The sequence below is a fragment of the Eulemur rufifrons genome, chromosome 18 (assembly GCF_041146395.1).
Source record: "Eulemur rufifrons isolate Redbay chromosome 18, OSU_ERuf_1, whole genome shotgun sequence".
Classification (NCBI taxonomy): Eukaryota; Metazoa; Chordata; class Mammalia; order Primates; family Lemuridae; genus Eulemur; species Eulemur rufifrons.
The window spans coordinates 71,678,439-71,704,163 of record NC_091000.1 but is presented as its reverse complement, the minus strand read 5'-3'; the positions used below and the strand labels follow the sequence as shown (position 1 = coordinate 71,704,163).

Here is a 25,725-nt window from a genome sequence, read left to right as displayed (position 1 = left end):
ATAGAGGCATGCCGTGCCATGCTGTTCTTGGGCTGTGTAGCAGCCTAGGTGAGTTGCTTCCTTTGTCACCAGGGGGAGCCTGTTATGTGTCTTTTTCGATTTTGCTCCCTCAGCTGGGGGGCTGCTCCTGTTGGGTCCAGCCTCAGAGAATTATTTTTACCTAAAACTGGTTTGAGGAGTTAAGTCACTGGGCTGTGCTGGATGCAGATGGAAAGCGTCTTTTTCTTGTCTCTTCCTCTCCAGAGGTGGTTTCTGCCTCTCTCCACGCAAAAAACTGTGGCTGCCGGAGGGCCGATGCCCTCATTAGTCCAGCACCCCAGCTGCTGCAGCTCCCGTGGGCAATGGTCTGCCCTGCCCCAGTGACCGCAAGGTCCACGCTCCACTTCCTCACGACTGGGGAAGCATTCAGTGTTCATGCAAAGGCAGAGCATCTAGTGAGGGTCCACAGACTAGGGTAGGGAGCCTCCCAGGGAGTTGCCCAGTACCCAAATGCTCCGCAGTGGCTAGGCTGTGGACCCCGACAATGGAGGCTGCCTGTCCACAGATAGCTGGCGCTAGGGGTGAATGTTCAGGGTCCAGCAGGGGACGGAGGAGCCAGGGATTGAGGGAGCCCAGCCACCTGCTGTCTCCAGGCCAGAAACCCACCAAGTAAATGAGACACTTCAGCGTCTCCTAGCTGCCTTTCGCTGCAGCCTAGAGCAAACCCTCCCACACCAGGTGCAATCCACACACAGAGATCCAGGTGTCCAAAATGCCTCCCGCTAATGTCTCCTCTACACAGAGCCCCACGTCTCCTGTGGTGATTCTGCACCGACTACAGGCAGATCACTAAATGAGTGGGTGTAGAGGTCAGTGGGGAAACAAGCCACTCTCCGGTGTGGCTGAAACCATCTCACTCATTGGTGAGGTGGGTACAGCCTTCCCGCATTCTGCTCTCTATTGTCCGTCCCGCACTCCGCTGTCTATTGTCCATCCCGCACTCTCCAGATTTTGGCGATCTTATTTCCTGTTCACCTCAGTCTTTTCTTGCTTTCTGTGTCCCATGCTGATTCTCCATGGATACACAACACTGTTCTTGTGGGGGAGCAATCCTCTAGCATTGTGGCAGACTGAGATCCATGCCTTCCTCTCTGGGAGTGCAAAATCCAGGAGATCACCTCCACTACACCATCGTCCTAAACTGATGTATCTTTATATAGTGCTTACCATATGCATCACACACTTATTAATGCTTTACTTATTTTAATTATTTTAATATTTATGACATTATATGTTGGGATCTAATTACATCTTGCTTTTACAAAGCAAACAATAATGAGTTCTTGATTTAATCCTTTGGCATTCAGAATTATTTATCTTTCTTTGTACTTTAAGGCTCTTACTTTTAGCTTAGGACACTGAATCTCTCTAATCTTAAGTAATCAGAATGCTGCATGTATAATCTATAAACGGCGTCAAACTCTCTAAATTTTTCTTTCACTAAATTAAAAAATTCTGCCCTTCTCATCAGAACTTTTAAAGTACTGTGTGAACTGGCAGGGGGTGAGTACAACAGTGAGAAAGTTGTAGACCAAGTACAGACAGAAAGAAGAATGGCTTAGATACATTTGTAGCAGGGAATGAAGATAAAAAGATAGCAAAAAAACTGGAGATAATTATGAAATCAGAGAAGCGGAGTTTCCACTTATAAATTCCAAGCATTGGTTGCTCTGTAGGTCTCCTCTCTCCACATGCAATGTCAGTGCTATTTTTTCACCCTGTACATTTTCAATATCTTACCTGGAGCCACAAACTCACTCCCACAGAAATATTTACTGCTAATTATAAAGCATCTATTACATACATAACACTGTCCTGTACTTGTTCCTTCTATTTAAATATCAAAAAAACCCATAATTTATAAATCCTTCTTAGTGTTTACCTGAACAAATTACCCTGACACACTCAATAAATCAATTAGGTCAATGACCAAAAGTAAAAGAAACAGTAACCAAAAGTGCTTTCAATACGCTCCCCAAATTAGAAGGAAAATATAGAATGTACTAAGTAAATAAAATGAAATTAATACACTGTGGAATTACTCATACCTTCAGATTATTTTATGAGAACCATTAAATTTTATAAAAATCATTCTTATAATTGAGAGCATGTCATATAAAGATTACTTAATGATCTTTGAGATAATAAAATTATACATTAGGCCTAGTATGAGTAATAAGCATGTAATAACAGAGCATTGGCATGGGCAGGTTCTGAACCAGAAGCTTTAGGGTTTTAAATAAATTAATTCAACATGAAGGAAAAAAAAATTTGCTTTCAGAATCTTTGAAGTTTCTAGTTTTCTAGTAAATTCTCAACACTTGTGAAATGACCTATTTTTCCAACATTTCTTCTTTATATTTCCAAATAGGTATACATCCACATTCACACAAAGATAATTACTTACTCTGTAAATCTATTACAACTAAAGTCCATCCATCTTACCACGATGTATTTGTATGTTTGATTCCATGTAAATAAAAAATGTGTTTATTTGTGCTTCACTGGCTAGAGAGGTTGCATGCTGAAAGAAAAATGTAGAATAAAATGGAAGAAGTAGTCATTCAGTGTTCAGAAATGTATGGCTTTTCATTAAGTGGACAATCTTTATTATAAGCATTACAGTAACAATGTAATTGCAAAAATAATAAAAACTAAAAATTTTGGGAACATTATTCTTCTAAGTATTAGAAAGTTAAAGCCACTAAAAAAAGGATCGCAAATGATATTATTTTAGTGTGTCATCCAATTGTACATTTTTACAATCCATTACCTCCAACTTTGAGTAACATCAGATAGGTTAATGTTAGTGGCAAAATAACACTTCATTCAATGTACATGTTTAACACATTAAAAACCTTTTTTAGTTTAATAAAACAAATTAAGTTTACATGTAATCTAAATATATTTCAAAATTCACTCTATTTCATCATCGTAATTTTCAATTAGTAAAATAATTTATTTCTAATATTGTAATTGTTTCATTCTGATTATAATGAGAAGAATATTAGTTTATATACCTACATTATACATCACTGTTTTTAAAAGTCAGCCACAAAGCCCCTCTCCATTTCATACATGTTACATTTCACTGTTTTTAATTTTCCATGGAAAAGTACATGAATGATGCTTACTTAACAGAAAGACTTCTAATAACTGTGATGTAGCTACCATTAACCACACACATTCACATACATACTAGGAATGAAAGCATAGCATCTACTGCTTTGAGAGTTGAATCACATCAATATTTCCTTGTCAAAAAATGTAAAAAATTATACTTTGTTACATTTTCACCCCACCCTGACCAGAATGTATATTTTACATGTAATTATAACTCTCAAAAAATCTCTGTCTTTTTTAAAACTTGCATGCAAATAAATTATCTAACTATTTTAACTGGATTATTCCCTATAATCAACAACCTGGTTTAAAGAATGGGTGAATGTGTTAGTGCCTTAGTGCATTGTATACTGTGAATCCTCTGATATCTATTTAGACTTGATTTTTTATTAAATGTTTTCTGAAATTCATTATATCTGTAAAGTAGTTTTAAGTATCAATTCTGTGTTGTTATATAAGGCATACCTTTTCCATAAATCTTTTTTCACATTCATTAAATTTGTAAGGTTTCTATCTATTAAAAATTTTCTGATGCTGAGCAATGCTTGAGAAAATATTGGAGGTTTTCTTCAGTGTAAGTTCTCCCATGTCCAATAAGAACTGTGATAGAATAAAGGTATGTTCAGTGCTCTACATTATTATTGTTTACTTTTAGCATAAGTACTTTTGTGCATTTTAATGCTAATGCTTTGGGAAAGCACTTCTATAGTCATTACATTTATCTCACTTTTATCTAGTATGATTTCTTTGATGTTGAGTAAGATGTGAACAGTTATTAAAGGCTTTGCCACATTCTTCACATTTGTAGGTTTTCTCTCCAGTATGAATTCTTTTATGTAGAGTAAGGTGTGAGCACTGGGTAAAAGCTTTGCCACATTCTTCACATTTGTATGGTTTCTTTCTTGTATGAATTCTTTTATGTTGAATGAGGTCTGTGCACTGGCTAAAGACTTTGCTACATTCTTCACATTTGTATGGTTTCTCTCCTGTATGAATTCTTTTATGTTTAGTGAGGTCTGTGCACCAGCTAAAGGCTTTGCTACATTCTTCACATTTGTATGGTTTCTCTCCTGTATGAATTCTTTTATGTTTAGTGAGATCTGTGCACCAGCTAAAGGCTTTGCTACATTCTTCACATTTGTATGGTTTCTCTCCTGTATGAATTCTTTTATGTTTAGTGAGGTCTGTGCACCAACTAAAGGCTTTGCCACATTCTTCACATTTGTATGGTTTCTCTCCTGTATGAATTCTTTTATGTTTAGTGAGGTCTATGCACCAGCTAAAGGCTTTGCTACATTCTTCACATTTGTATGGTTTCTCTCCTGTATGAATTCTTTTATGTTCAGTAAGACGTGAGCACCTTGTAAAGGCTTTGCTACATTCTTCACATTTGTATGGTTTCTCTCCTGTATGAATTCTTTTATGTAGAGTAAGGTTTGAGCACCGGCTAAAGGCTTTGCCACATTCTTCACATTTGTATGGTTTCTCTCCTGTATGAATTCTTTTATGTTGAATGAGGTCTGTGCACCGGCTAAAGGCTTTGCCACATTCTTCACATTTGTATGGTTTCTCTCCTGTATGAATTCTTTTATGTAGAATAAGCTGTGTGCACCGGGTAAAGGCTTTGCCACATTCTTCACATTTGTATGGTTTCTCTCCTGTATGAATTCTTTGATGTACAGTAAGGAATGATGACTGGGTAAAGGCTTTGCCACATTCTTCACACTTGTAGGGTTTCTCTCCTGTATGAATTTTTTTATGTAGAGTGAGGTCTGTGCACCGTCTAAAGGCTTTGCCACATTCTTCACAGTTGTAGGGTTTGTCTCCTGTATGAATTCTTTTATGTAGAGTGAGGTCTGTGCACCATCTAAAGGCTTTGCCACATTCTTCACACTTGTAGGGTTTCTCTCCTGTATGAATTCTTTTATGTAGAGTGAGGTCTGTGCACCGTCTAAAGGCTTTGCCACATTCTTCACACTTGTAGGGTTTCTCTCCTGTATGAATTCTTTTATGTTTAGTGAGGTCTGTGCACCAGCTAAAGGCTTTGCCACATTCTTCACATTTGTAAGGTTTCTCTCCTGTATGAATTCTTTTATGTTCATTAAGACTTGAGCTCCTGGTAAAGGCTTTGCCACATTCTTCACATTTGTATGGTTTCTCTCCAGTATGAATTCTTTGATGTAGAGTAAGGATTGAGGACTGGGTAAAGGCTTTTCCACATTCTTCACACTTGTAGGGTTTCTCTCCTGTATGAATTTTCCTATGTGCAGAAAGTTTTGAGATGTGGTTAAAAGTTTTGCCACATTTATTATGCTTGAAACTTTCCTCTCCTGTATGTCTTTTCTTATGTGTATTTAGGTTTGAAGATTTGGTAAAGACTTTTATACATTTATTATGTTTGAAGATTTTCCTATGAGTAGTTGACAAACATTGAGTATGACCATCATAATATACTTTCTGCCTCTTACTCTCACCCTCACACTCCCAGTCTTCTCTTAAGTGTACATTTTCAAGGCCACAGCTTCCATATAGTCTCATTATTGATTTCTGGAATGAGTCTTGTATGCCCTGCTCTGGCAATAGGTCTCAGGTGCAATGGGAAGACAATTCTGAAATAAATGAAAATAACAAAGTATCTCACTAACTAGACTCAGGTGAATATACTTCACAATTTGAATTTATAAAACTATACCAAGCACATTAGCAAGAAAGCACAATAGAATACCATGGTCTTACTTCCATCACAGATATATGACCTTAAAAGTATACTTACAAACATGACTTTTTGAGAAATGATAACTGCTAATAGTTCATAACACCCCAGATGAGAATGACACCAAGAACTAAATGGAACTGGAAGGAAAGTTTGTTACATTTACCTAGCAAAGCCGTTCCTTGCTGCTGATATAGAGGACTCAGATTAGTAGTAAAATCCCATCTCCTGGACTCTCTTTCAAAAGAGAATGAAACTATTGGCACATATGTCCATACGTCTGGTTTTTTATGGCCTTTCCAAAAGCTGGTTCCTGTCTTCTATGACAACTACATAACTCTCTGGGAATGGTGTGTACATATCAAAAATAAAATTATCCAGTATTATAATGATGGTACAAAAACATTTAATTATGCTATAAAATTTGAAAGACAAAAAAAAGAGCATTACAATATGTTAATTGATATACAATGTAAAAAGACATAATTATTGACATCAATATCATAAGGTTGGGGGCAGACATAAAGATTAAGAATTTATGTATGCAACTGAAGTTGAGTAGTTATCAATTCAATGTATGCAACAACATCAAAGGATTTTAGGTAATTCTCACAGTGAACATCTGGACAATGTTTATAGAGATACACAAAGGAATATCAGTAGCACACAATGCAGGAAAAAAGGAGAGGAAAGAAAGAAAAAATAGTGACAAAAGTTATATAAAACAGTTAATGTTAGGGAAATTATAAGTCCTTCCCTTTGAGAAAATTATGTAAATATTTATGTACTAGTGTTTCAAGTCAGAAGACACAGTTAAATAAAGGGATTAAAAAATCCAACTATATTCTCTCTAAAGAGACTTTACCTCCTATCTTATGAAAACCATAGACTCCAACTGGCAGGATATAACAAAATATACCATGAAAACCTTAAGCATATAAGAGCAGTGGAGTTCAAAATTATATTAGGCACATTACATTTGAAGTGGAAAATGTTATGGTTTATAAAATACACTTTAAGCCAAAACTGTCACAAGAGACAAGGAAATTTAATATAAAAAGAGGTCATTCACTGAGAATCCATGAAAATAATACATATATATGATATCTATCTTTATCTCACATCAAGGTTCACAAATATGTAGAGAAAACATTCACAGAATTGAAGCAAGAAAGGGACAGCAATGTAACAGGATACTTTGATATTCCACTTTCAATAATAATAAATCCAGTCAAATTAATAATAAGAGAACAGAAGATTTGAAAACACCATAGAGCAATTAGACCTAACAGATATATAGAGAACACTCTACAGAATAATAGAACATACAATCTTCTTGATACTTCATAAAACATTCTTCCTAAAGAATGACCTGTTTGGCCACAAAACAAGTCTTAACCAATTTTAGAAAACTGAAATTTTACACATTTTAATTTCTGACCAGAATGGAATGAAACTGTAAATAAATAACAGAAGAAACACAGAAAACTTCACAAATATATGAAGATGAAACACTTTTGAACACATTCTTGTTCAAGAGGAGAAGACTTAATGCTGTGAAGATTTCGATAGTGGTCTACAGATTCAATGCAATTCCTTTCAAATTCTCAATTTAATTTTTTCAAAAAGAGAAACAGCAAACCCAAAAATAATATGGAATCTCAAGAGACCACAAAGATCTGAACAATCATCAAAAAGAGAAACAATGCTATTGGTACCATACTTCCCCATTTTAAAACATTAAAAAAGCTATAATAGTCAGTGAAGTTTTCTACTGGCAAAAAGACAGAAAACTGGACGAATGAATCAGAAAGGAACACAAGTATAAACTCTAGCATATATTGTAAAATAAAAAGGTATCTTCACGCTCATATTTATTTCATCATTATTCACAAAGGCCAGTAGATGAAAGAAACCCAAACTGCCCTTACAAAATGAAAGGATAAATACAATTTGAAATTTAGAAATAATGGATTATTTCTCAGCTTAAAAAAAAACAGATAATCTAATAACAGCCACAGTGGAGATAAACCTTGACGACATTATGCTTAATGAAATGTCAGGCACACTGAGACAGATATCTCAAGATTATACTTATATGATATTTCTAAACCAGTTTTATACTCCTAGAGACAGAAAACATGATGTTGTTTGTCAGCAGTTAGGCAATGGGGAAAATGGGTAGTTTTCTCATGTGTACTGAATTGTAGTTTTACAAAATACATACATTCTAGACACATTTTGCATGAAGATGTAGTTAATATGACTGGTGTGAATAATTAAAAGTAATGAAGATTGTAATCTTTGTGATTTTACAATAATTAAAATAATAATATCTTAAAGAGATACACAGTTATGAGGCTTTTCAAAACTTTCCTACATATTATAAAACTGATTCTTTTTTTAATTTCAAAATATTATGGGAGTAAATCATTTAGACTATATTTATTGCTTTTGCACTGACTGATCAAACCTACAAGTGTGTGCATCCACAGATTGTGTGTGCCACAGTCATTAGGTGTGAATTTTCCCAACCCCTTCATCCCCTTCCAACTGTCCAATACCTGCTGATTTTTATTTCCATTTGGTCACATATGTGTGGATCAATTGGTAACAATTTGATAGTGAGTATGTGTGGTGCATGTTTTTCCATTCTTGTGATACTTCAAAGAATGGGCTCCAACACAATCCAGGATAATACAAGGTTTGTTATTTAACCACTGATTTTTGAGGCCTAGTACTACTCTATGGTATACATATACCACATTTTATATGTATTAATACATATACTTATATGCATGTATTTATAATTACCAAGGTTGTTTCAACATCTTTGCAATTGTAAATTGTGATGTTATAAACATTCAAGTGCAGATGTCTTTATTATAGGATGACATTTTTTCATGGGGTAGATACCAAGTAGTGCAATTGCCGGATCAAATGGTAGTTCTACTTTTAGTACTTTGATGTGTTTTCATATAACTTTCCATATAGATTATACCAGTTTGTAGTCTCACCAGTAGTACATATAAGAGTTCCTATCTCTCTACATCCACACCTACACTTGTTTTGGACTTATTGATAAAAGCCATTCTCACTGGGGTAAAGTGATATCTCACTGTGGTTTTCATTTGCACTTCTCTGATGATTAGACATGGGTACATTTTTTTCATATGTTTGTTGCCCATTAGTACATCTTCTTTTAAAAACTTTCTGTGCATGTCCTTTGCACACCTTTAATGGGGTTGTTTTATTTTTTTCCTACTGATTTTCCTGAGTCATATATAAATTCTAGTTATTAGCAATTTATTGGATATATAGCATGCAAATATTTTCTCCCATTCTCTAGGTTGTCTATTTTCTCTAGTTATACTTTCATTGGCTGTGCAGAAGCTTTCTAGTCTGATCAGGTCCCATTTACTTATTTTTGTTATTTCTGTGATAGCTTCTGGGGTCTTCCTCATAAATTCTTTGCCTAGGCTGAAGTCTTTAAGAGTATTTTCAACATTTTCTGCTAGGATTCTTACAGTTTCACGACATAGGTTTAAGTGTTTTATCCACCATGAGTTGATTTTTGTGAGAGATGAGAGGTGCGGATCCTGTTTCAGTCTTCTGCATGTGGCTATCCAATTTTCACTGGACCATTTATTGAATAGGGATTCCTTCCCCAGTGTATGTTCTTGTTTGCTATCACATGGCTATATGAGGATGGTTTTCTGTCTGGGTTCTCAGATCTCTTCCATTGATCTGTGTCCTGTTCTTGTGACAGTACCATGCTGTTTTGGTTACTATATCCTTGCACTATAGCTTAAAGTCTGGTAAATGGATGCCTCCCAATTTGCTCATTTTCCTTAAGGTTGCTTTTAGTATATGGGGTCTTCTCCTGTTCCATATGAAGCATAGAATTACTTTTTCTCAATCTATAAAAATGATGTTAATATTTTAACAGGGATTGTATTGAATCTATAGATTATTTTTGGTAGTATAGACATTTTAACCATGTTGATACTGCCTATCTATGAGCATGATGTGCTTTTCCATATGTTTGTATCCTCTTCTGATTCCTTCCTCTGTGTTTTGTAATTCTCCCTATAGAAGTCCTTCACCTCCTTAGTTAGATATATTCCTAAGTATTTCATTTACTCTGTTGCTATTATGAAAGGTGTGAGTCTTTGATTTGGTTCTCAGTTTCACAGTTGTTGGCCCATGTGAAGCCTATTGATTTTGTAACCTGAGACTCTGCTGAACTTATTATTCAACTCCAGTAGTTTCTTGTCAGAATCTTTGGGATTTTCTAAGATCATGTAATCTGTAAAGATCAATAGTTTGACCTCTTCTGCCCCGATTGTGATGCCCTTTATTTCCTTCTCTTGCCTGATTGCTCTGGCTAAGACTTTCAGTGCTATGTTGAATAAAACTTATAAGAGAGGGAAGCATTTTCTGGTTCTAAGCAGGAATGCTTTCAATTTTTCCCTGTTCACTATGAGATTGGCTGGGGGTTTGTCATATGTGGGCTTTATCATTTTGAGGTAAGTTGCCTCAATGCCTATTTTCTTAAGCATTCTTACACAAAAGAGGGCTGAATTTTGTCAAATGCTTTTTCTATGAGTCTTAAGAGTATCATATGGTCTTTGTTTTTATTTCCCTTTCATGTATGTAATTAGATTAATAGATTTGCATATGTTCAACCATGGCTGCATCTCTTGAAAGAAGCCCACTTGATCATAATGGATTATTTTTTGAAGGCCAGGTGAATTTCATTTTCTAGGAATTTATTGAGAAATTTCATATCCATATTCATAAGGAATATTTGTCTGTAATTTTTTTCTTTTTGTTTGGTCCTTTTCTGGCTTTGGTATCAAGGCAATGTTGGCTTTATAAAACGTGTTAGGGAGGATTTCTTCCTTCTCAATATTGTACAATAATTTCTGCAGGATAGGTTCCAGTACTTATTTTTAAGTATGGTAGAATTCAGGTGGGAAACAATGTGGTTCAGGACTTTATTGTTAAGGAAGGTTATTTATTGCTGCTCCAATACCGGTCTTGATATTGGTCTGTTCAGGAATTGTATATCATCCTGAATGAGCCTAGGGAGGCTGGGTGTTTCTAAGAATTTGTCCATTTTCTCCACGTTTTTAAGTTTATGTGCATAGAGAATTTTAGAATATTCAAAGATGATATTTTGTATTTCTGTGGAATCAGTTGTAATTTCTCTCTTTCAATCCAAATTGAGCTTATTAGAGTCCTATCTTTTCTGCTTCTGGTTAATCTCATAAAAGGCAGGTCAATTTTGTTTATCTATTAAAAAACCAACTTTCTGCTTCATTAATCTTCTGTATAGTTCTTTGCTTATCAATTTCATTTAGTTCTGTTGTGATCTTGGCTATATTCTTTCTCCTGCTGAGTTTGGGATTGGTTTGCTCATCAGTTTTCAGTTCTTTCAGTTGATTCATTAGATTGTTGATTTGTTACCTTTTTGTCTTTTGGATGTAGGGATTTATGACTATGAATTTTCCTCTGAGGGTGCTTTAGCTGTCTTCACAGATTTTGATACCTTGTGTCCCATTATTATTTAGTTGAAAGAATATTTTCTTCTGCATCTTAATTTCCTCCTTGACCTGCCAATCATTCAGCAGTAGGTTGTTTAGTCTTCATGACTTTGTGTAGAGATAAGTGTTTCTATTGTTGTTGATTTCTAATTTTATTCTAGTGTGGTCTGAGAAAATGTATGGTATAATTTGTATTCTTTAAATTTTGGGACATTTTTATGGCTTAAGACATGATCAATCTTAGAGAATGTCCTCTGAGCTGATGAGATGAAAATATTTTTTTGGTGTTTTTTGGATACAATGTTCTGTAACTGTCTGGTAGGCCCATATGTGCTGGAGTTTTATTTAAGTCCCTTGTCTTTTTGTTTATTTTCTGCTTGGAGGAGCTGTACAGTTCTGTCAGCAGGGTGTTGAAGTCCCTGGAATTATGGTTGTATTATCTATGGTCTTGTTTAGGTCAAGTAGATTTTGGGGTATGAATCTGTGTGCTCCTGTATTTGGTGCATAATGAATATTTTAGATTGTTATACCTTCTTGGTGAATTATTCCTTTTATCACTATATAATGGCCATCTTTCTCTTTCATTACTTTTGTTGATTTGAAGATGATGTTATCTGATATGAGAACTGTTACTCCAGCTTTCTTTGGGTTTCCATTAGCACAGAATGTTGTCCTTTGACCTTCAGTCTGGATGAGTCCTTGTGGGTTAGATGTGTTTCCTGAAGATAGCAGATGCTTGCCTTCTGTATATTTATGTATTCAGCTAGCATATGTCTCTTCACTAGGTAGTTAAAACTACTCACATTTATTGAAATGTTTGATTAATGTGCTGGATTTCTGTTCAGCCTGTTGAGTTGAACATTGTTGGTTTATCTCTTAAGCCACTGGACTTCTACCTTAGCTTTTGGGTGATTTCATGTTGTTAAGTGTTTATTATGCTGATCTATGAATAATGAAGTTCTGAGTACTCCCTTCAGGGAAGGTCTTTTCTTGACGAATTCCCTCAGTATTTGCATGTTTGAGAAAGACTTTATTTTCACCTCAAGTGAAACTTAATTTTCAAAAACACAAACATCTAGGATGGGCATTATTCTGTTTGAGAAGACCCAATAGGGCCCCAATACCTTTTGACTTATAGGTCCCAGTTGAGAGATCTGCAGTTAGTCTAATGGGGTTTCCTTTGTAAGTTACCTGTTCCTTTCACCTTATGGCTCTAAGGAGTATCTCTTTCATGTTTATTTTGGCCAGTCTGATGACAATGTGTTGTGATGATTTTGTCTCTTGATGAATCTCCCAAGGGTGCTGTGAGCTTCTTGTACCTGCATATGTAGAGTTGTAACAAGGACAGGAAAATTTTCCTCAATTTTCCCCCCCAATTTATCCAACCCTTGTTTATTTTCTTCTTCACCCTCGGAAGTCCCTAAGATTCCTATCTTAGGCCTCTTTACATGATCCAATGTATCTTATAGGCTTTGCTCATTCCTCTTATTTCTCTGCTCTATATCTGTGATTGACTAGTTTAATTGAAAGGTGTTGTCTTCAAGTTCTGAGTTTCTTTGTTCTGCCTGATGTAACCTGTTCTTAAGGCATTCCACTGTAATCAGTAGTTCCTCGAATGAATTTTTCCTTTCCAGAAACTCTGTTTGATTTTTCTTTACCAATTCAATTTCTTTTGTAAATTATTCACTCTTTTTTTGCCTAGCTTTTGTGGTTTCTTTGTGTTAGGTTTCCATTTTATCTTGAATTTCATGAAGCTTCCTTCCTATCAATGTTTGACATACTTCATATGTCCTTTCAATATTCTGTTTTTGGTTGGTACCCATTGTGAGGGAGCTGGTGTTCCCATTTGGGGGTGATGCTTCACTCTGATTCTTCATATGTCCAGAATCAATTCACTGGTTTCTTCTCATCTGGAGCAGACTTTGCTTCTTTTTTTTTTAATTTTATTTCAATTTATTATGAGGGTACAAAAGTTCAGGTTATATATATTGCCCATGCCCCCCCCCCAGCCCCCTGAGTTTGAGCTTCAAGTGTGTCCATTCCACAGACAGTGCACATCGCACTAATCATGTAGGTATACACTGATCCCCTCCCCCCGCCCCCCACCTCTGTCCGATACCCAATTGGTGTTATTCCCAAATGTGCACTTAGATGATGATCAGGGAAACCAATTTGCTGGTGAGTACATGTGGTGCTTATTTTTCCATTCTTGCGATACTTCAAATAGTAGAATGGGTTCCAACTCTCTCCAGGAGAACAAAAGAGATTCTGTATTACCATTATTTCTTATAGCTGAGTAATACTCCATGGTATACATATACCACATTTTACTAATCCATTCATGAATTGGCGGGCCTTTGGGTTGTTTTCACATCTTTGCAGTTGTGAATTATGCTGCTATAAATATTCGGGTGCAGGTGTCCTTTTATAGAATGACTTTTGTTCTTTTGGGTAGATGCCAAATAATGGGATCACTGGATTGAATGGTAGGTCTACTTGAATCTGTTTAAGGTATCTCCATATTGCTCTCCACAGGGGTTGAACTAGTTTGCAGTCCCACCAGCAGTGTATGAGTGTTCCTGTGTCTCCACATTCACACCAACGTGTATTGTTTTGGGACTTTTTGATAAAGGCCATTCTCACTGGAGTTAAGTGATATCTCATTGTGGTTTTCATTTGCATTTTCCTGATGATTAGAGATGTTGAGCATTTTTTTATATGTTTGTTAGCCATTCTTACAAAAATCAAATCACAATGGATAACAGACTTAAACCTTAGGTGTGAAACTATTAGAATTCTAGAAGAAAATGTAGGAAAGACTCTTACAGACATTGGCCTAGGCAAAGAATTTATGAAGAAGACCCCCAAGGCAATCACAGCAGCAACAAAAATAAATAAATGGAACCTGATTAAATTAAAAAGCTTCTGCACAGCCAAAGAAACAGTCACGAGAGTAAACAGACCACCTACAGAATGGGAAAAAATTTTTGCATACTGCACATCAGATAAAGGACTGATAACAAGAATCTATTTAGAACTCAGGAAAATCAGTAAGAAAAAATCAAACAACCCTATCAAAAAGTGGGCAAAGGACATGAATAGAAATTTTTCAAAAGAAGATATAAGAATGGCTAACACACATATGAAAAAAGGTTCAACATCTCTAATCATCAGGGAAATGCAGATTTTCCTTCTTTATTTTGGATTTTCTTTTGTTTAGATAATGATATGCACAGTCTATTTTCTGAGTCAGTTGGTGCTTGTGAGTGAGAATCAACTACACCCTCTATAACAGAGTAAATGTTGTAGCAGGCATGTGAGTTTATCTCTCGGTCAATAGGTGGTGTTTGCAGGAAGGAAGAAGGTAAACTATTGTTTTTGGATCCTGAGTCCAGCTCTAGTTCCTCAGGAGAAGCCCTACAATGCCCCAGGTGGTGGGTGAGGACCCTGAAACCTCCATGTAAGTCATTTATTTACTACCATAGAAGAGGCAGGTGGGGAATTAGCCTGGGTGAGGTTAGGTTGGATTATGCTGTCCTCCAGATCCACAAATCCTGGTCACAGATACGTATGGGTTAAAGTTCCATTCCATGCCTCTGGGTCCAGGAGGGACTGAAGTGACCACATTCAACTATAGTGTCTTCTCTCTACAATCAAGAAACTCTGTCAGGCAGACACTTCCCCTTGGGGAATACTGGCACCTCAAGGAACTTTTGGATCAAGCTGAACTCTCTATTAAATTGAGTGGTATTGTGGGCAGCTGCTCTAATTCAGATAGAGGCATCAGATGTATTTAGTTACCATGGGAACCAGTACTTATGCAAATTGATTTTCCGTGGTTCAGCAAAATTCAATATGGCAGTTCTCCAGGGGAGGTTTGGAAGGGGAACATTGATAGACCAGTGTTTTCCTTATCTCCTCCACACCCTCCCAATGGACATGGTGATTCATTCACTGATTTTGAAACTGGGACCCTTCCCCAATGCTTCTCATCCTGTTGATTGTGCTGTCAGCAGGCACATGCACCAAGTGCCTATTAATGGGAAGATCACAAGCTGAGGCCATGCTCCTGGACCTAGGTGAAAATGCACCCATAGCACTGAGAGCTGGCCATCTCAGCACAGAGAATTCCAGCATCAGCTATGGTGGCGAGAATGGGCCATGGTTTTCCTGTAGCACTCTCAGGAAGCTTGAGTGCCAGGCCAACCTCCTCCTCTCTGAGTTGCAGCACCAGCTACACTTTCCAAGGCAGGCTTGGCTGGTAGTTTGCACCCTGTTGCTGAAGGCATGCTCAGTCACTCAGTGCAGCTTTGGCTGGAAGTGTGCTACCCATTGATCAAGGCAGACTTAATCTCTCAGTGCAAGGTGCTGTGGCAGTTGCTATGGGGTGAGTGTGGTCACACAGCTATGAGAACCTTAAGCCAAAATTACTTCCTGGGATGACTGGAGTGTATCAGGTGCAGAGGAGGGGGTGTCCAGGTGCAGTAATGCTGGCTCTCTTGTTGCTCATAGCACACTCCCATTGGATGAGAGACATGCAACCTATTGCATGCCTGAGGCACCTGGGTGGGGGAGGTCAAAATACCTTACTTTTTCCCTGGGCTCCAGAAGTCCTGTGATTTTGTTTGGGCCAGTTGCTACCTTTTATCCTACTCTCTTCTCAGTGGCTCTGTACCTGCAGTTAGTGTCCCAGACTCCACTTGTTTCAGATCCTATGGTCCACTGCTGACCAGAAATCATCCTGCACTCCCTTCTGTTGAATTCTCAACTGTTCTACTTGAAAGATCCAACAAGCCTTGATTCTCGTCAGCCATCTTGAAGTCTCCTTACATGATTATTTCTCTCACACAAATATAACATACATTCACCAATAAAGAGCTGCTGAAATTATAATTTTTATGACTACTCACCCAGTCAAGACACAAAAATTATAGACCACAAACCAAGAAAACAAATAAGTAAGTTTGAAACAAACTAGACATAATTTTTACTCATACACACAAGCAAACACAGAGAATTATTTTAGCAATGGATAAATCACTAATTCCTATTTGAATAGTAAATCATACTGTGTTAAAGTGAGCAGAGTTGAATATTGTCACACAAAACTACAATGTATAAGTAAAAACAAAGATAAATTTAACTAACTGAACTTATCACAAGATTTCAGGGAATGCAGAGGATTCACAAAACCTGTCCCACAGCAACAAAAAACATAATCTCCAGGAATCAATGCTTAAGAAATGGAGATATTTGCAGTATCTGAAAAACATTAAAAATAATCATCTGAAACATCCCCTACAAGCAAAAACAAAACACAGACAACAAAATCTGCAAAATGATGCCTGAAGAAACTGAGATATTAACAGACATAAAAGCTATAACAAGAACCCAATACAAATTGTAGAGCTGAAGAATACAATAACTGAGTTGAAAAATTCTCTAGAGAAGCACAGAAGCACACTTAATGAAGCAGAAGAATCAGAAAGTTGAAGACATTTCATTTATAAATATTGAGTCATGGAAGCAAAATTTCAAAAGGGACACAACTGAAGGTGGAGTACAGGACGTATTGGACACAATCAGGTGGACCAATATATTTAAGAAAGATTCCTAGAAGAAGAATATAGTGGTAAAATGACAGAAAGATTATTTGGAGAGTAAGGCAGCTGATAATTTTCTAAATTCCAGAGTGATAAAAAAATACTACCAACTAAGAAGGCTTCCTCTGGGAAATATTGTTTCAAAAACAAGAGAAAAATTAAAGGTTTTCCAAATTAAGCAAAAGTCAATGGTGTTCATCACCACAGGAATAGGCCAGAAGAAAGGTAAAGGGAGTCCACTGTGATGAAAAATAAAATGATGTTGAGTAGCATTATAAACACTTAAAAACATACAGCTCTGTGTTAAAGATAAATCTATAAACAGATATAGAATTCTATATGATCATGATGGTTCAAAGCCTTCATAATAATTCTATAGAATTAAAAAAAACAGATAGCATAAATGTGCAAATATCTGTTCTCATATATACAATATAAAAGGTATAATTTGTGATGTTAATAAGAACATGTGGCACTTTAAGATGTGTAGGTTTTTTATTCACTTGAAGTGAAGCTGTTACAAGATTAAGATATATTGTTATAACATAGAGATTTTTTTAGGTAGTCTCCAATTACTAATGTGGTCACAAACCTTGATTTGAAAACAAATCTTCAGGAATAAAAACAACATGCTATATCACCATTGTTTACTATAGCTGAGTAGTACTTCATGGTATACATATATCACATTTTATTAATCCACTCATGTATTGATGGGCACTTGAGTTGGAAACCATTCTACTAAGTGAAGTATCCCAAGAATGGAAAAATAAGCACCAAATGTACTCACCATTAAATTGATTTCACTGATCATCACCTAAGAGCACATTCGGGAATAACATTAATCGGTGTCGGGCAGATGTGGGTGGGGGAGGGGATGGACGTTACACACATAATGAGTGCGATGCGCACTGTCTAGGGAATGGACACGTTTGAAGCTCTGACTCAGGGTGGAGGGGGGAGCATGGGTAATATACATAACCTAAAATTTTGTACTCCCATAATAAGCTGAAATAAAAAAAAAAAGAAATACATGTATAAAACTCTTAGAAGAAAATAAAAGGGAAAGATCATGATATTGGTCCTGGCAGTGTTTTAGTAGATGTAACATCAAATGCATAAGCAATAAAAATTAAGAAAAGAAAAATGGGATTGAATCAAGCTTCAAAATTTCTGCACAAAGAAAAGACTCAGTGGAGTAAAAATGCCTTCCACAAAATGGGTAAAAATAGATGCAAATCATATATTGGATAGGAGTTAACATTATGAATACATAAACAATGACTAAAATTCAACAGCAAAAAGTGGATAGCTTGATTGAAAAATGGACAGTGGATTGATGTGGCATTTCTTCAAAGAAATACAAATGGACAAACAGAATTTGAAAGGATCCTGAAAATTGTTAATCTTTTGAAAAATGCAAAGCAAAGTCACAATGAGATATCACCTCACATCCATTACATTGAGAACTTTTAAATAAATAAATACATATACAAATACATACATACATACATACATATGGTGAGAATGTAGAGAAATTGAAATGCTGTCATGTTATTTGGAAACTTTGATTCTAAAATTATAAAAAAATGAAATAGAACAGATCAGAAATTAAAAATATATAAGGAGACTAAACTCAGCAATACGGTGGGAGGGGAAGGATCCACTTGTGTTTTCCAAACAACAATAAAACTTTGGTGGCCATCCATGGAAAATTACATTTGTCTGAATTTGGGGACTTAAATAGAAGGTCATTAAACCCTAGTGGAACCATAGATCTTGGAGGGAGATTTTGAATATTCAGGCTCTCCTTCAGGTGCCAAAATTAAGGACCCGTTGTCCTGACTACAGACTACATCATGGGTCAATGAACTTGGATACACACAGTCTCTAACTGTTCCCTGTGACAAAGTTGCAGTGGTGCTGCTCATCTAGAGACTTTGGGAGAGACACACCTATCTGTAGCCATGGAGGCAGATCTGAATAATTTGGTCTTACTGTCATCTGAAAAGCAGACCTGTGACTCCACTACAACTGTCTCAACTACAGTCCATGGCCAGTTCTTTCAGTGCATAGATCCACACAGTGACCTGAAGGGAAACTTCCAAGGTACTCATTGGGAGCCACACCCATCCACACATCTGGTATCAGCCCCAACATGTGCAGACTCAACTGCACAAACATACCCTAGTATGTGTCATAGAGATCAAAATCCTGAAGACAACCAGCTTACCCAGAAACAACAGAGAATTGAAAACCACCCAAGGCCTTCATAACTGGCCCACCAAATGGAGACTCCACTGCAGAGCAAGGGGCAGCCTTGTGACCTAGCTACAGCAATCTTCTTTGAAAACCCAGTGGACATACCTTTAGCCCAAGTAAACAAAGGAAACATCTTTACCTTCCAAAACCACTTTATAAAAACTGTAAAATGTATTTAATCCTTCACATGCACAGATACCAATATAAGGAAAATGTGCAACCACTCTTAATGCTTCTATTTTATGATATTACTACAAGACCTAAGCAGAAAAACTAGGCAAAAACATGACAAGAATCCACTCAAATTAGACAGGAAAAAGTAAAAATAACACTTTGCAAATGCTACTATCTTATATATCAAAAACCATAAAGAAGACAGGAAGAAAACCCTTATAAAGTAATAAAACCACTCAGTTAAGTCACAGGATATAAAATTTACATTCAAACATCAGTTGTTTTTCTACACGCTAATAAACTATCCAATAAAAAAAGGAAAACACTCTCATTTACAATAACATCAAGAAAATAGATTGCTAAGAAATAAATTTAACCAAAGTGGTAAAAAAAAAAAAATTTACACTGAGTACTATAAGATATTAGTAAAATAAATTGAAGATGACATGAGTAAATAGAAAGATATTATCCAAAACAATGTATAGATTCAATGCACTCCCTATCAAAATTCCAGGGGCATTACTCACAGTATTAACAAACAAATCCTAATATTTGTATGATATCTCATGTACCTTTGATGAGCCAGAACAATATTGAGAAAGAAGAAAAAAGGTCCTGGCATGACACTTTCTGATTTCAAACTATATTTCGAGGTGATAGTAATAAAAACAAAATATGCACATAAAACCAACACAAAAAACAATGGAACAGAATGGAGAGCTCAGAAATAAACCAAAGTATATAAGGTCAAGTAAACTTTATCTAAGGCTCTAGCAATGCACAATACAGAAAGTATGGTCTCTTCAATGCTTGGTGTAGGAAAATTGGATACCCACAAACAAATGAATAAAAGTAGATTGTTTTGTCTTACATGATATTCAAAAACTAACTCCAAATGAAATAAAGATTTAAATGGGAGACATAAAATTTTTTTATGAAGGTAACATGAAGACTAACTCAGCATCACCAAAACATCATGCAAACACAAATCAAAATTATCATAAGGTATCACCTCACAACTGTTAAAATGGCTAATGTCCAAAAGAAGAGACATAATATGTGCGGGCAAAGTGTGCAGAAAAGCAATCCCTGTACACTGTTATTGATTGTAAACAGGTCGTGTCATCATAGAGATTTGTTTAAAAATGTAAATAATAGAACTGCCTTATCATTCATCAATTCTACTTCTGAGTATAACCAAAGATGTAAAATGAGTATCTCAAGAACATTCTGCACCCCCGTGTATACTGCAGCAATACTTACAATGTATACAATAAATATGTTCAGTTATGCAATTCTTATTTGTGGAAAAATTCACCAGTTAAACACACACACACAAATACACACATATATGTGAATGACAATTTCCTGATAGTACTAAATAGGGAAAAGTTACGGAATACAAGTATCAAAATATAACGTATCAATTGAGAGTATGAATATTTTCAGCAATTTGAAGCACTCAAAGAGACAGTATATTTAAGAATTCTATGAGGTTAGTAGGGAAAATAAACTATATTACAGTTTGGGAATTTGGGTACAATAAAGTTGAAATTTTACTCTTATTTTATACTTGAAAAAAGAATATACATAATAAAAGAAAAAGGATATTTCAAAGTGAAATAACATTACATGTTCTTAGGTTTAGGAAGAGGCTATGCATTTGTATAAAATTAGTGAGTATGAATTTCTATAGGATTGCCTCTGAAAACTTAGAATTGGAAATCATGATGCACAAAATACGAAACATCTGTCCCTAGTGTTTCTAGCATTACTGAAGCAAATCACAATATCTCCACTATTCCTTTTTACACAATTCAAAAATGAGGCAACAAAAGGAACTTCAAAAATGGAGCTGGGCATGGTGGATCACAACTATAATCCCAGCAATTTGGGAAGCCAAGGAAGGAGGATCAGTTGAGGTCAGGATCTTGAAACCAGCCCCAGCAACATAATGAGACTTCATTTTAACAAATAATAATAATAGGAATAAATCAGCTGGCCATGGTGGCTCATGCCCATAGTCCTAGGTACTTGGAAAATTGAGGTAGCAGGATCCCTGGGGCCCACAAGTTTCAGTTTGCAGAGAACTATGATCAACCACTGTACTCCATATGGGGCAGCAGAGCAAAATACTGTCAAAAGATGCTTTAATGTAGAGGTCCTCAAAATATGTACAGATATTTCCATATCTCCCCAAACAATAGAAGTGTTTACAGATAACGTAGTCCCTTATAAGCCATGACAAGAAGTTTGGCTCTCACTGAATTCTAAGGAAGATCACTACAGGGGTAGAGTTCTTAGAGAGTTTAAGAGCACAGGACAGAAGATGTCCTTCTGTAAGAAAAAGAGAAACATCCACAGACTTCTCAAAACACATTTCCAATACAGCAAGCATTCCAAACCACTTTTTAATATCTGCCTTTCTCCTTGAGCTTTGGATTTTTAACATTTGTTATCTGCTTTACTGAATCTCACCTACCTGTATATTTAGCTGTTGTTTCCTCTTTCTTCATAATCCAGGGCTCTATCCCTTGCTCCAGACATGTGATCAGCTCTGGCTTTGAGACAGCAAGACCTGTTTTATTAGAAGGAATTCACATGACTCTTGCTGAAGACTCTCCAATTACAAATCTTATAAGCACTATACTTGTAGACAGAATATTATAGAAGATTCTAGAAAATTGTTTTCTAAAATATTGTTTTCTCACAGACCCTGTAGAATGATAAGAAATTATTTCAAATTTATGGCTCCAGAGCACCAATTCCCACTAGCACCAAATAAAAAGTGAGTGGTGGAAATTGTAGTCTAAGGTGCAGGCAACAATTATATACCCTGATTTCTAGAGGAACCACTATCTAGAGTGAAGTATACAGATCAGCTCAAGAAAGGAAAAGTTCATGATAAGATGAAACATCTAGTGATTTTATTTTTTACATCAAAATCCTTCAAATTTTCCTTAAAAGCAGAGATATAAAATTCATTCATGTAAAGTACAAACTTCCAAGAAACAATCTACAAAAATAAAATAATGTCCTTAGTGTGGAATAGGAATTGTGTATTGAAGCGATCCTCACCAAGGGAGACCAGGTTTCCGTAGTTCTCTAACATCACATCCCTATACAAATTGCGCTGAGCATTGTTAAGGCATGCCCACTCCTCTGGAGAGAATTCTATAGCCACATCCCTGAATGTCACCAGTTCCTGAAAAAAGACACATATTTCCCAAGTTGCCAAGGAGAGAAGTCTTAATTTGACTACAAGGAAAATGAAAGTTATGAGAACTGTTTCTGACATATGGGTGACTGGAATTATCCAATAAGATTTTTTTTTTTTGAGACAGAGTCTCACTCTGTTGCCCAGGCTAGAGTGAGTGCCGTGGCGTCAGCCTAGCTCACAGCAACCTCAAACTCCTGAGCTCAAGCGATCCTCCTGTCTTAGCCTCCCGAGTAGCTGGGACTACAGGCATGCGCCACCATGCCCGGCTAATTTTTTTCTATATATATTTTTAGCTGTCCATATAATTTCTTTCTATTTTTAGTAGAGATGGGGTCTCACTCTTGCTCAGGCTGGTCTCGAACTCCTGAGCTCAAACGATCCGCCCACCTCGGCCTCCCAGAGTGCTAGGATTACAGGCGTGAGCCACCATGCCCGGCCCCAATAAGATATTTTTAAGCACAGTGATATTCTTGAACATATCCTCTAATTCTCATGAATGAAGATCGTTTAACATGTGTGAAACTAGTGTGCATATGATACTGTTTTGCATGATAAAGCATTTAATATAAAATTAAAGGCCTCAACACAGCAATATAAATTTGTGTTATATTTACATCATATGAAATAAGTTGTGCATATTACTCACATAGAGAAACAGTGAGTTAGAAGGTATCACCCAATTTTCACGTGTACAATAATGAACTGGAGATCTTGTTAAAATACAGATTCTAATTCAGGAGATCTCAGGTGGAGTCTGAGTCTCTGCATTTCACAGAATATAACCAGTGAAACCAGTGCTTCTGGCCTAAGGAAAGTATTTTGTCAACACTCAGTAAGTGGTAGACTTTCAATTTATCTCACTTCATCTGACCAGAAGACAAAGATAAGAGCCTTCATTTTTCAAAGCAAGCTATAAAAAGAAAGGGGAGCTTCCAGTGTAAATCTGATGGTTCATGAATATCAGTCACTAAATCTCCAAAAGACACTTAATAATAAAGAAAATACAATTAACTTTACATTGGATGAATCTGTCAGAGAGCACCTTAACCAAGTGAGTGAAATTAACATCAACTGTAGTGGGACAAATTGGTATTAGGTACCATTGCACAGAGGATAAAAAAATCACTGCTGGGATGGTAGTGCCCAACAATATGTAACCATGAAAAATCATCAGTTTTATGCAAAGTTCAAGTTATAGATATTTCCCATGTTTCGTAATCTTTAATAATGTATGTAAATACTTTTGCATTATGCAGAGCAAGTCTTCTATTTTTTATTTTGCCATAATTTTCTTGTTCTCCTATGCAATCAATGCTGTCCTCTTTCTGCATTTTCCAAATACTATTTCACATACAGCTGATGAAAACATCCAGATCAAACCTTTTGTTTTTAGGGAGGAAGGATTTTCCAGTGTTCCTTGACTATCATAAGAAGAAATGAAAAAAGAAAACGTAGTGGAAAAAAACTCATTAGGCATAAACATCAGAAGTAAAGAAGTAAAGGTTTACAAGTTCTAAAAATTGAAGTTCTGCATGACATTCCAGGAGGAACAGTGGACACAGCCACTAACCTGGGACACACTTACCTGAAAACCAGCCATTACTCCTTCTCCTACTCTGAAATTTCTTTTCAGGTGAGACTGTGTAGAACAATTAGAATTACATCTTGAGACTATGCCCTGAGAGGAGTCAGCACAATCTGTTCACCTGTTTACACAGCATCCACAAGCAGGAGGACCACAAAATGCAGAAAAGGCAACATTCACTTGTTCTTAGTCACAGGAAACAGTCAGGTATGATGTCTGCTCATGGAGACTAAAATGTGAGATTCTCCTGTCTTTCCCTTGGTGACCTCCCCCTGCCACACGTGCCAGGACTTTCTGCTACAGCAGTGGGAATCTGGAACACACTGATCTGCCCCTACCAAACCCAAAACAGCAGGCCCTGTGATTTCTCTCTGGAACAAGGTCTAAACTCAATCTCATGAATGTATTCAGGAGTTCTAATGCTTGACCCTGGCATCAAATTAAAATTATTTAGGGCACAATTAAAACCACATGGATGTTCCCACCCAGCCCAATAGACAGGTGATGGTGTTTCTTTCAAGCTAGGCAGGTGATTCTAATTGAAAAGTTGGGCTGAGAGGCAATTACTTAAAAATTCTCTCTGAACCATCAATGTGAATATAAATCATGTGGTATTGTGGGCTTCACTCTAAGAAATGTGATCTGCTGGTCTGGAAGGGGTACATTAATTGGCTTCTGGGTCAAGTCTGGTTTTAGTGCTGAAGTTGCTCAACCTGGATCCATTATTAGTAGCACTCAGCTAGAGACAGCAAGCACAGCATACAGAGTGACTTATGCCCAACACTCATCACCACACAGATACTTAGTTTCCAAAGTGAAGACCACCATAATGCAATGTCTACTGAGCATGTACTCTGTGCTCATAAGAATGGTATGCTGCACTGGGAAGAAGCTTTTACATTGTGTGACTTAATCCTTATAATACCACAAAAGGTGAGTACTAAAAAGGTGAGTACAGAAAAATTTAGATGTGGTGCCAGCCTTTCTATTCTTCTCCTCACACAACTATAATAGGATCAATAATAGAAGCTATATAGTATAAAATACAGACAGAATTATATCCTGAATTTTTCAGAAGTTACCAAAGCCTGTAGGTACATACGCATGAGAGAACTGAGGAAGACAGACACTGTGAGTATATAAGAGGCATGGGTGAGAAAAGGCCTTTCTTCACTGTCTGGTTGGAAATTTGAGCACATTAGAAAATGTGCAAAAATATAACATGGGCATTAAGATAAAGCAGCCACCACAAACTCCTATGGCAGAGGCAAGAACTAAGAGCACATTTCTGAAGGGGTCAAGCATGAGAGCCCCAACAGACGGGACACATCACAGGAGAACTGATGAACCACAGAAGGGCCAGTGGAAGGTGTTGACAGTGTGCATGCCTGCATAGAAGAGACCACTGAGTATGGAAGCCAGTGTTATTCAGACACAAAAGTGGTGGTATATGAGGA

At 36.5% G+C, this 25,725-nt stretch overlaps 1 protein-coding gene across 1 annotated transcript; it reads right to left on the bottom strand.

Moving 5' to 3' along the window:
• Positions 1-184: 184 nt before the first annotated feature.
• LOC138398824 (zinc finger protein 737-like) lies at positions 185-24,283 on the bottom strand. Its single transcript, XM_069493279.1, has 6 exons — positions 24,269-24,283; positions 22,542-22,668; positions 21,728-21,800; positions 5,027-5,422; positions 4,035-4,693; positions 185-393 (listed from the first exon to the last, which is right to left on the bottom strand). The coding sequence occupies exons 1-6, from the start codon at positions 24,281-24,283 to the stop codon at positions 185-187; spliced, it is 1,479 nt and encodes a 492-aa protein (XP_069349380.1).
• Between the last annotated feature and the right edge of the window lie 1,442 nt (positions 24,284-25,725).